This window comes from Tripterygium wilfordii, chromosome 8, assembly GCF_013401445.1.
Source record: "Tripterygium wilfordii isolate XIE 37 chromosome 8, ASM1340144v1, whole genome shotgun sequence".
Taxonomy (NCBI): Eukaryota; Viridiplantae; Streptophyta; class Magnoliopsida; order Celastrales; family Celastraceae; genus Tripterygium; species Tripterygium wilfordii.
The window spans coordinates 8,669,996-8,682,750 of NC_052239.1; the positions used below are offsets into that span (position 1 = coordinate 8,669,996).

The 12,755-nt window shown below is 39.6% G+C and overlaps 1 protein-coding gene and 1 long non-coding RNA gene across 2 annotated transcripts; both read right to left on the minus strand.

The window, feature by feature from the left end:
• Positions 1–3,780: 3,780 nt before the first annotated feature.
• Positions 3,781–6,844, minus strand: LOC120003349. The gene is made up of 2 exons (XM_038852303.1): positions 6,706–6,844; positions 3,781–6,436 (listed from the first exon to the last, which is right to left on the minus strand). The coding sequence occupies exon 2, from the start codon at positions 5,704–5,706 to the stop codon at positions 5,152–5,154; it is 555 nt and encodes a 184-aa protein (XP_038708231.1). The 5' UTR covers positions 5,707–6,436; positions 6,706–6,844; the 3' UTR covers positions 3,781–5,151.
• Positions 6,845–6,846: 2 nt separating this feature from the next.
• Positions 6,847–8,114, minus strand: LOC120003350. The gene is made up of 4 exons (XR_005469333.1): positions 8,019–8,114; positions 7,443–7,937; positions 7,198–7,255; positions 6,847–7,108 (listed from the first exon to the last, which is right to left on the minus strand). It is a non-coding gene; the product is annotated as an uncharacterized LOC120003350 (long non-coding RNA).
• Between the last annotated feature and the right edge of the window lie 4,641 nt (positions 8,115–12,755).

A 12,755-nucleotide genomic window follows, 5' to 3' on the forward strand; every position in this document is an offset into this window, starting at 1 on the left:
ATTTCTCTACTGATACTACTTTGTATGAAAAATTCATGACCTTGACTAAGATGTATTCAACAAACAGTTTGAACAAGGGAGAGGAAAGACCTATTATCATCACACTATCATGCACAAATTTCCCCTGTTCCAAGTCCAAAGTCCTCTTGGGCGTGTGAGGCCGCGTTGCATCAGTTGCAAGTTTCGACTTTGTGTTGGTGTGCGCCCACGGGTTGCGTGCCATTTGCCGGGCCCCGAGGGGCGTAGTATTGGGCGTGGTACAGCCGTGGGGCCATTGTATGCACCGTCCCTGTTAGAGGGATGGGTTGTATGCACGAGGTCACGCATGTTCTAAGAGGGAGGGAATGATGTAGGATTATCCCACATCGTTAAAACTGGAGTCTCAAGTCCAGCTTATAAGGGCGGACAATTCTCTCTATCAACCATGGTTTTCAGTTATGAGTTAGACCCAAACTTATAATGTTGGGCTTGAGCCCAAGCCCAAGAAAGCGCTCTTGGGCATGTGAGGCCGCGCTGCATCAGGTTCTCATCAAATTACAACTCTCACAACTACTTTCGAAGCGAGGTTGACTGTTGGTCTTGAAAAATTTCGTCGTGGATTGGGTTTTCCTGTTACCGGTTCCATGATAGAGGATGATAGATCAGACGACTCGAATAAATGATCGGAATCAAGCTTCAAAGGCACTGTTAGACAATTTGAAGAAAACAATTAAAGAGGACCAAAATTCTCTGGTAGTGATGATCCTTTACAACTCGACAAATTGCAAGTGGAATTGTTGACGAATGGGGTAGTTGATATGAATCACTATGATAGAACCACTATGACAGAGATGTCGTCCAAAGCCACTGTGAGTGATGTTGATCTACCGCAAGGTTTAGGTAAAGAATTGGTGGATGGATTGATAGATTTTAATGCAAAAGATGGATTGTTGGTTGTGAGTGATGTTGATCTACCGCAAGGTTTAGGTAAAGAATTGGTAGATGAATAGATTTTAATACAAAAGATGGATTGTTGGTCTGTGCATATAAGCTGTTTGTTAAAATGTCAGTACGACAGTTGTGTTCTTGGTCTTCTTTGAAACTACATCTTGAAAGAATTACCACAAGAAAACCAATTTATGGGACCAATAGCTTCCCATTTGATCCTGGAGTTAGACCACAGCAGATACACAACCGAACAACACAAAATATCACAACAGTTACAATGAAATATGACTTGTAAACCAGAGAACTGTGGCTACATTCGATTGAAAGGAAACACAAGAGAAAGCTGTTGCGAAAATACAAAGATAAACCTAACATTCGAGGAGTTAGGACCTCCAAAAGACAACACGTGTTCACTCAATTCCAGACTACCCAAACCACTAACTCTGCCAGACTAAATACTCAGAGTTTGTTACAAAACAGGATAGGCTAATAAGAAAGTTACAACTGTCTCCATCTTGGCCCTACACTTGCTGCCTTGCGATGCTCTTGCTCCTTCTTGTGTACCTGTTAGTTATTACCTATCAATACCCTCCCCTAGAAGTTTAACCTTGTCCTCAAGTTTGAATGTAGGAAATTGCTTCTGTATATCCTCAGCCAACTCCCAGGAATTATAACAGTCATCCAAATTCTTCCACTTAACCAACACTTCCAACTGACCCAATAGGAGCCTTCTTGCTTGTTTGATATCTTCAGGAACAACCAACAGTTCCAAGTCCTCAGTCAACGTTGCAGGTAGAGCTTGAGGAGTAACATCATTAGTCGAGGATGGCTTCAGTTGAGATACATGAAAGGTAGGGTGAATTGTAGTCCCTAGAGGTAACTCCAAATGATAGGAAACTTCTCCAATCTGTTCCAGCACAACAAATGAGCCATAGTAGTGAGGGCTGAGCTTGTGATAAGGACGTTTCGCAAGAGACTTAAATTTATAGGGTTGTATGCGCACATAAACCCAATCTCCTGGAGTAAATATCACCTCCCTACGCTTCTTATCAGCATATTGTTTCATCCTATTCTGTGCCACAGCCAAATTCTCCTTGAGTTGTTCCAGTAGAGCATTACGTTCTTGCAAAAGCAAATTTACTTCCTCTATTCCTGACATATCTCCAGAGAACTTCAATAGGGTTGGAGGGGCCTGCCCATAGAGAGCTTGAAAGGGAGTCATACCTGCAGAATTATGGAATGAAGTATTATACAAAAATTCTACCCACGCTACCCACTTTGGCCACTACCTTGGATGTTGACTTGTGAAGCGCTTGAGATATTCTGCCAAGTAACGATTAACTACCTCCGATTGACCATCCGTTTGAGGATGGTATGCCGTAGACATTTTCAGAGTAGTATCAGATAATTTGAACAATTCAGACCAAAAATGGCTTACAAATACCCTGTCACGATAAAAAATAATGGATTGAGGGAAGCCATGTAACCTAACCACCTCCGTAGTAAATAGGAATGCCACATCCATAGCTAAATAAGGGTGCCACAAAAGGAGAAAGTGTGCATACTTTGTTAGCCTATCCACCACCACCAAGATAGTATCCACCTCCTTAACTCTCGGCAATCCACCCAAAAAGTCCATAGTAATGTCATACCAAGACTTATTAGGCACGGGTAAAGGCTATAAGGGTCTTTGGGGACTGAGAATTGAATATTTGTGCCTTTGACAAACCTCACACTTGGCCACAAAAGTCTTAACATCAGTACGCATGCCCACCCAGAATAATACATTGGAAATTCTCTTGAAGGTGTGAAAAAACCCAGAATGACCACCTTGAGGAGTGGAATGAAACTCTTGCATGAGAGCAATAATACGAGGAGAATTCCTTGGAATCATCAAACGCCACGATGGAAAAGAGTACCTCCAATCAACTTATATGGAGGTTTACTATCGGGGCTTAACAAAAGAGGCTGAACAATTTCCTTCAATTGAGAATCGTGCAAGACTTCATCCTGTAAATCCAGCAAGGTGGGACATGAAGCAACCGACAACCCTGCCAACAACAATGGCTTCACTGTCGAACCCTCCCCCGTGTGTATTTTTTGGGATGCAATTTCACTAGTCTCCCCCATTCTGGACAAAGCATCAACAGCTTTGTTCTCAAGCCCGGGGCGATATTGTATCTCAAAGTCAAAGCCAAGAAGTTTAGTAACCCATTTTTGTTGTCCGTCATGAATCACACGCTGGTCAAACAAAAAACACAGGCTACTTTAGTCAGTGCGCGCAATAAATTTCCTCCCCAAGAGATAGTGTCTCCATTTGTGTGTAGCATATACAATAGCCATGAGTTCGCGTTCGTAAACAGACTTGAGTCAAGCGCGGGGAGACAAAGATTGGCTAAAATAAGCCAGAGGATGACCATCCTGCATCAAGACTACACCCAAACCACTTCCAGAAGCATCAGTTTCGACAATAAATTCTTTAGAAAAATTTGGCAAGGCCAAGACAGGTACTTCACACATTGCCCTTTTTAATTGTTCAAAAGCTACCTGGGCTGCTTCTCCTCACCCAAAGGCATTTTTCTTCAACAGACTAGTCAAGGGAAGAGCAAGCGTGCTATAGCCTTTCACAAGCTTACGATAATAACCTGTGAGGCCTAAAGGATTTGATGTTGCTAGGCATTGGCTAGTTAAGCATGCTCTAAATTTTAGTAGGATCAGTCGAAACTCCCTTGGAGCTAACAATATGGCAAAGGTACTCCACCTAAGATTGGGCAAACATACATTTCTTGACATTCACAACCAATTCATGTTGGCAAAGTATATTAAAGGTAATCTCCAGGTGCTGCAAATGTATAAACAAATCCAAGCTGAAGATTAAAATATCATCAAAAAACACCAAAATAAACTTATGAAGGTGTGGCTGAAAAATGGCATTCATCAGCGATTGAAAGGTTGAAGGGGCATTAGTTAAGCCAAATGACATAACAAGAAATTCATAATGGCCCTCGTGTGTCCAAAATGCTGTATTTTCAGTGTCGTGATCTCTCACACGAATCTGGTGGTAACCAGATTTGAGATCCAGTTTCGTAAATATCGTAGTTCCCTGTAGCTCATCTAAGAGTTTATCAATGATTGGAATGGGGAATTTATCTGGTAAAGTCAGCTTGTTTAAAACCCTATAATCCACACACATTCTCCACCCACCATCTTTTTTCTTCACTAACAGAACCGGACTAGAATATGGCTATTATTGGGTTTAATGATCCCTGCTGCTAGCATTTCACGTACTAACTTCTCAATCTCATTCTTCTGGTAATAGGGGTACCTGTAGGGCCAAATGTTTGGTGGGGAAGCCCCTTCACAGAGAACAATAGCATGGTCATGAAGTCACCCCATTGGTAAACCCTTCTTAACAGTAAATACCGAAGGAAACTTTAGCAAAATATCTCGTAACTCCGATGGTAACTCCAACGGAATGCCACTGGTCTCCTTAGCAATCTGGTTGTTAGACACCTGAGACTCCCCAAACTCTGTAATCTGACAAGCTCCAAACTCCACCAAGAATCCCAAATCTCCATTACGTACTGTTTTCAACATAGTCTTGAGTGAAATTACAGTTTTTGACAATGAGGGATCTCCTTGCCATACAACAATTCGCCCTTCGTTACTGAAATTCATAGTCAATTGCTGATAATTAGTGGAAATATCACCCAGAGATAGTAGCCAAGCTATAACCAATATTAGATCTGCACTACCCAAATCAAAAACATGAAAGTGAGCACTGAACTCCACCTATTGCACGACAAATTTGACTCCACGGCAATACCCTGCCCCCGTAACACAAACTCCATTGTCGACTTGAACTGTAAATTTTCGTTGGCTAAACACTGGAATTGCCAGCAGTGAAACCACTTTCGGTGAAATAAAATTATGGGATGCGCCACTATCCACCAATATGATTACTTCGCAGCCCATAAGTAATCCATGCACCTTAAGTGTACTCTTGTTGGTTGACAGTCCCAAAATAGAGTTCATCGAGAGCTCTAAATTGTTTTTCTCCGCAACTTCAGTTGGAAGGGTTTCTTCAATCGGGGTATCTGTTGTAGCTTCCTCCTCCTCTTCGTTATCAGAAACAAGCAACACTCGTAGGGCTCGATTTTTACAGTGATGACCTAGGTGGTATTTTTCGTCGCAACGAAAACAAAGGCCTCGTTCACGCCGCCTCTAAGTTTCTACATCAGACAGGTGACAAACAGAATCGTGCTTTAGTCCTGGCAAGGCCAGAGTAGTAGCAACGTCAGCCTTAGTGGATGGCAAAGCTTGTGGAAGCTCTGTCGATTTCATCAGGGTTGTTGATAAAGCGCTGCCACGACTTGCTCCTGATAAGAAAAAACGGTGGTGTTGTCGGGCTCTGGCTTGGGCCAAAACTAGGTTTCTATCTTCTACTCGTTGGGCCAACTCCATGAGGTCCATCAAGGACAAATTTGGGCTCATTTTAACTTCAACCCTAATAACATCCTTGAGCCCATTAACAAATATCCCAGCTAACATCTCCTCGCTGATGTCTTTCAATGGCGCCGACAGCTGCTCAAATTTCTCACGGTACTCAGCGATAGTGCCATCTTGCCTCAACTCCACCAAACACTCATATCCAGTCCCCTCTTGAGAGCTACGAAATTTTTTCAACAAGGCCAAACGAAAAGCCTGCCAAGTGACAATAAGAGTGCGTGATTCAACCCATTGAAACAAGCTGAGGGCCTTCCCTTCCAGACAGACCATCGTAGCAGCTATGCGGTCATTTTCCACCACCTGGTTCACTGCAAAATACCTTTCTGCTCGAAAAAGTCACCCCGCAGGGTCATCGTCGAAAAATATCGATAAATCAAGCTTCCGATGGTTAAACTTCCCTTCTCCTATGGTGCGTGATTCCAAGAAAACCTCTGGTGGTTGAGAATACTCACCCTCCAGCTTGTCTTTTCCCCATGAGGAGGTGTCATGGACCTTCAAGAAGTCACGCATCTCTGCCAAGTATAGCTTTATCGTGTCCATATCGTCCTTCAGACCTCCAACCACAGATTTCATTTCCCCCATATCCTTCTCCAAAGCATCTTTTCATCCCTCCATTTTCACCTTGGCCATACCAGTACCGTCACTGCTCTGATACCAATGATAGACCACAGTAGATACACAGCCGAATGACACTAAATATCACAGCAGTAACAACAAAATATGACTTGTAAACCAAAGAACTGCGTCTATATTCGATTGAAATGAAATACAAGAGAAAGCTGTTGCGAAAATACAAAGATAAACCTATCTTTCGAGGAGTTAGGACCTCCAAAAGACAACACGTCTTCGCTTAATTCCAGACTACCCAAACCACTAACTCTACCAAACTAAATACTCAGAGTTTGTTACAAAACATAATAGGCCAATAAAAAAGTTACAACTGTCTCCATCTTGGCCCTACACTTGCTGCCTTTCGACGCTCTTGCTCCTTCTTGTGTACCTGTGAGTAATAGACCTATCATTAACCAATTATGAAATTTTTACGCACATGCCAATTCTAAATCAATTAAAAGCTTGAAAAAAAATTCCCAATAGCCACCCAAAAATTTACTCACATTTTACAATTAGACTGCAAAGAATTAGTCAAAGGCATGGCAGATAGCTATAAGCCTAAAAACTACTAATCTCCTACTCTTAAAAGAGGAGCTTAACCCAATTTAAGGATGGTAGATCAGATATGGTCACTAACTCTTCAAACATAATACCTACCAACATTACCACATATAGTATGTAGTCAAAAAGATATCTGGCGCAACATAAAAAACACCATAATAACTCATTCAACTTGTATCATGAACAAAATTCTTTTAAACATCGACACATGAAGTCGGTGATTTCGGTGCTGGTGAAGACATGTATGATTGTTCATTTGACTCCATCACCTTATCCAAACACCAAAAGAAATCGTTAAAACAATCACCATTAGGGGAGAAACAAAAGCAACTAACAGAGTATATACTCGATTTTTTGTTGCTAACAGAGTATTAAGAAATTTTTTGTTGCTAGTCTTTAATACAATTACTGTGTAGCCATCATCTGCAATTGGCACAAATTCAGTTTCGTATGTCACATCTCAACCAACCACTCGGAGTTCCCAAGCAAGATGGCTTTCCTGCAAATTCAATAATCATACATATAAGCACATCTAATCAAAACTATTACTGCAATATAGTACAAAAGATTGAAGAAGAGTCCACCAACCTCTTTAAATGCGAATTCAACGTATGTTTGGATGTTGGGAATTCCTACTCACCTCCTCCTGTTAAGTCCACAATATTGAGATGGTACTTGTTTAGACGAAATGTCCCGAACATTAATTGCAAATACATGAGAGAGAGATACACAGACAAACAACATGTCTACAGACATATTAGAAGTGGCAGTGAAAAGCATCTTCATCATTTCAGTGTTTAAAAAAATTAGACAAATACCCAGAAAGTAGATACCTTGAACTGCAGAGGAAGAACACCAATAACCCGTAGCGGCCGCTTCCCATCCTTGCAATCTTAGGTTCTGGTTTAATCAGAAAAGAAAAAACCAAAACAATAGGAGAAATCGAAAGATGAAATTGCAGTATCAAATTCACAACCACATACTAATAATAAAAATGATGCATAATGAAGCATACAAAAAAGAACCATGACATAGTGATGTTTTTTTCCCCTCAGAAATTGTGTTCGAATTTAACATACTAATTGGTATCCTTGTCCTTGTCGACAACATCACGCCCCTTGGCGGAGCTTAGTGATGAAGACCTTTGAAGGGTTCATACCAACGTTGACGGTTTGACCGTTGAAAGAATCCCAAGAACCCAGTTGAGGGAGAGGAGAAAGAAAGGGAAAACTAACAGGCTGCTAGAAGACCTAACGAATCCAATCATCGTCTGCACCACAAAGCGATTGCTCGAATGACAAAACCCACGCAAGCTGATCCTCCCACCACTGTAAAAACAAATGACAAAAGATCAGAGCATAAACACTTTGCTCACCGTATCAAACGAATCTGGCGCCAATAAAACTCACCGAGCGTTCATAGTCTGGCTTCTTCTTCGGCTTTGCCAAACTATGGATCTGAAGATCAATAACAGCAGTGATAATTTGCAGACTATTGATGCAATTTATCGACAATCGAATTGTTTAAGAATGATTGGATAAATATAAGACAAGACAGAGAGATTTAATGTGGTTCGACATTGAGCCTACGTCCACAGTGCAGAACTGTGTGATAGTTTTATTATATTGGAGATTACAAAGTAAGTAAGAATTCAAAGTATTCTAGCCAAAGAACCTCCCCTTTTTCTATCATAATGAACTCTTTTTATACTTATCTTGAGCAGTTACCAGCGGTTGTGGTAGTTGGAGCAGTTCTCAATAGTTTGGAGAAGTTTATAGCAGGTTGGAGAAGTTCATAGCAATTTCAGTTGTAACCATTTAACGTGAAACTACCTTATCTTCGGCTTCGTCTCTTGGTTATTGGTTTAGCCTTTGTGTATCGGCTTCCTGTGTTTGTATCAGCTTTATATTGCCATTTTAGACCAAGTCCTTTTGGACTGTATGTTCTGGTCTGATTGCTGTTGGGCTTTGTGGACCTAGCCTTTGTGGGCTTATGTTTGGTCTGGCCTATTTATATATAAATAGATTGGGTTGAACAGGACCCATGTAATTGATAGGGTTGAACTTGACCCCTACAATTTGCCCCCTATTTTCGAGTTTAATTTAAACTCAAAAATATTTTCTCTGTGGTCGCATCTTCTTTAGAGTTCTTTGTCCCTTCACTTCTGTTGTGATTTTGTATCTTCGACTGTTGAAGTTCTTCTACAATTGCATTTTCAAAACAATCAAAGTAACAGTAAAGATATTTTAATTAAGATAAAACAGAAATATTTCATTCATGGAAATAAATATGCAATGATGCAAATTCTAATGAGCCCATGTACGAATTATATCGTTTATAATATTCATTGTAGTCCCAACATGGGCTGCAAGGTCCAGGAGAGACTCTTGCAGCCGATAAACATTTTGGCTTCGAGAGTGACCCCAAGCATTGTCGTGAGCCCTGATCAATGCATTTCTGGTTGATCGAAGAACGTCTGTATAAAACTGATTTCGTTCATACTCGTTATGAAGATTCCTTTCGACTTCCTTCAGAAGTTCTTTTAGACCTTCAATGGAGTTTGGGGGATTTTCTTCATATAACTCTTCAAATACCACAAATATTTCAATGACAGAATCATCTGGTTCATTGTTGTTTCGGGATGTGGAACCTTCCTCTTTGATCCCTGTCTTTTTTGAAGATGACAGATCTTCAGTCATTGCTTTCTTTGAAGGAACGAGATTTTCTTTCTCGTCCAATGTTCTTTTTGCAGGAGTTGAGTCGGAGGAACTCATTTTGCTGAGAAAATTAAAGAACGTGAGGAAACTAAACGGTTACACCGTCTTAGGGTTTTAGTGTCCCTTCGTATTCTTGGAATTGAATTTGAATTGAATGATTCAAATGTCCCGCCTTTATTTTATATTCATGGTAGAAGGAGTATTCCTTGATTAAATTCTTCATATAGTCTAAGTTTATATCAACTCTTCTCAGTTAGAGAAACTATATGTATCATCGTCATAAAGAAGATTCTTCGTAGAAAATAAAATGAGATTTTATTGAAATCTTTTTTGGAATTACTGAAAAGAAAATTGAAGGGAAGACAGATTGAAATTTTAATCTATGGTATAAAGAACACTATCTATCCCATCTACGACAGAACCAAGTTGTACTGTGATCTCTATGATAGCTTCATGCAATTTATCTGGATCATGGCTGCTTGTTTGCTTGCCCCATGACATATACCGAATACCTTGTATAACATATTTTGAGACATAAGTTGTCTTCTATAGTCTTGAACTTTGTCAGTTGTCCTCTCGAGTCTTCTCTTGGTTTCCATTAAAGCTTCTTTTAATGACTCGATGGTTTTTTGGTGATCTCCTTCATATATTTCTTCTCTTATAGGAGAAAGGTTGAATCTGGGATCACTTGCTTCTTCTTCCTCCTTAGAAGTAGAACCTTCATTGATTTTGGATCTCTTTGCTGGTGGAGAGTTGGGAGGATTCATTTTTGAAGATTTTTGGGGAAAATGTTGTTTTCTTTTGGTTCCCTCCTTTGTATATTTATAAAGGTGGAGTATGAAGTAAGTTATCTTTTTGGAAGTTGTAATAGATAGTGGGAAGACAAACGGTTATGAAGTTAATTCACGTTTCTTCTCGAGGAGTTATAATGTCTTTTGGTTGCCCGAGGATTAAATGCTAATTTCCTTGGTTAGAGCGAAATATTAATTTATGATTTAGATGACTTCACGAGTAATGAGCTAGATGAATTTGAAATTTTCTGAAGCTTCGTCTCCTTTTAACAGAGCTTCATCTTCTAATGAAGAAAATTGTGTTTCGTCTAAGAGTTTCGTCATTGGTAGAGGCTTCGGTAAATACTTAAATAAAATTTATAGAAAAGTTGATACATAGACTAAACGAGCTTCCACGACTGTGGCCACAAGGCGTGATACATTCTAACTAAATTATTCCTCATCAAAAGATTGATTCTTTGCAAAGCTTCTCGTAGCTTTTGAGGATTTTCCTCCACGGCAGCGAACTCGGACATATCTCAAAGCCGATAAAGTGAACTACCTGCCAGTTTGTAAGTTCTGGTAAGTTCCATTATTCTCCTTTCAGCTTTGAGGAGATCTCGGTCCAATCGTATCACTAGATCTTGTAAATCAACAACATGTTTATAGGGATCATAATCGTCAGAAGGTTGAGATGGTCCCTCATCTGGATTGGCTGATGATTTGGCCATTAGTTTTTGGTATTCAGGCCTAATAGGAAGTCGTGATGAGCTCATAACTTTAGCAGTGTTTTGTTTTGGGTAGTGGTGATCTTTTGGTTCTCACTCAGTGTATTTATATGGAAAGGAATGTGTAACTTTAAAAGTTGAGTTTTAGTTCGAGTGTAACTAGTTTTCGAGGTGACGTGATAATTGAACCTGTCATTTTCACCATTTACTTAGAAGTTAATTTTGATCGAATGGTTCATATTAGTTTGGGAAGAATGGTTTTCGAGGAGTTTTAACTTTTTGAATTTGAATTTACTATTTAGTCCTTGGGGTCTTTTAATGGATTCACTGTAATCACTCACTATCTTAAACTTCAAGAACACGATTCAAGTTTCGGTAGGTTTCCTGACTCCTTCTTCTTCAAATTTTCAATCATGACTTGGTTTGGTTCTTCTGAAGAGTTTATCGATAGGTTTAAAAGAGAGAATGAAAGGGATGAATCTATTTTTGGTCCCCCGATTATTTCAAGTGAAAGTCACGCTATTCCGGATACTCAAGATGAGTTTCCTGAAGGTGATATGTCTGAGAGAGAATTAGGAGGAAAAACTGCTAGTCTTAGGGTTTCGTCTCTTTCTGAATCTGAAGGAGGATTAAGCAAGAAAGTGGTTAGTTCTTCGAAAGCAGGCTTTTTGTTGAATAGTCGTTCAAAGGGTAACATTGAAAAAATTTCTAAGGAAGATACGATAGTGGATAAGGACCCTGTTTCTGTGTTAACAGAAGAAGATTTAGATAGTATTAGGACTGAATTTAAGATTTCAGAGATGCGACTTCCTGCTCCTGGTGAATCAGCTTCTAATGATTTTCCTGGATGGACTGTCGTATATGTTTTGGCATTGAGGTGTGGACTGGAATTTCCTTTAGGATCTCTAGTCAAATCTGTGTTGAGATTTTTCGGAGTTGCCCCCTATCAACTCATGCCTAATTCTTGGCGTATTTTGTTTTATTTAGAAGCTTTGAGTATAAAATTTAGTCTTACTTTTGGTCTTCATGAATTTCTTGCTGCTTATTCTTGGCAAGAAAATAAAAAGGATGTCGGTAGATATATGTTGACGAAGAAAGATAAAGAAAGTTCGATTGCTGGGACTACATCTAGTGATCATAATTGGCAGAAGAGGTATTTCTTGGTAAGGAAGGAAACTCTTCTAGAGGATGATGACTTTATCCCTAGTTCTTGGCAGATTCAAGGTATAATTGACTAGATTTTCTCTATCTTTATTTAATTCCTGTTATGAATAACTATCTCTTTAATGTAGGAAGATCTCCTAAGATAACTGTTACTAAAGAGGCTATGAGGAATTGTCAATTATTCTTAAAGGCAATTCCTCGTTTTGAGAGAGATTGGAAATTTGTTTCTTCAAAGTGTCTTCTTGGAAGTGAGTTGATTTCTTGGAACGTTTTTATTTTTCGATTTGTTTCTTGATTCTAATTATTTCTTCTTGGTTTTTAACAGAACTTCACATGGCTCCGAGAACTACTGTTCCTCTAACTTTCAAGGAGATTGTCGAGAAAAAGAAAAGCCAAAGGAGTTTAAAGGACAAAAGGACAAAGAAAAGGCATGAGTCTAGCTCAAGACTTCACAGTGAATTGGGAACAATTGCTAAAGTTACTGAGATTCTTGAAATTCCTAGAAGCAATACGATTGATGATTCTGTGCTTCTCAAGGATATAACAAAGAAGAAAGTCAGGCTATCATCTCCTTCTTTGGTAGATGAGGGTGTAGGATTAAGCAAGGAGACCGATGACATCATCCATATTGCTGATAATGAGGTAAGGGTGGAAGTTGTGAGAAGGGAAAAAGAAGGTCCTAGTCCCTCAGTTTCACCTTTGAGAGCTTTGATTGAAAAAGAGTTAAGGTTATCTGGTGCTGGTCCTCCATCCGAGCTTCGAGCAAG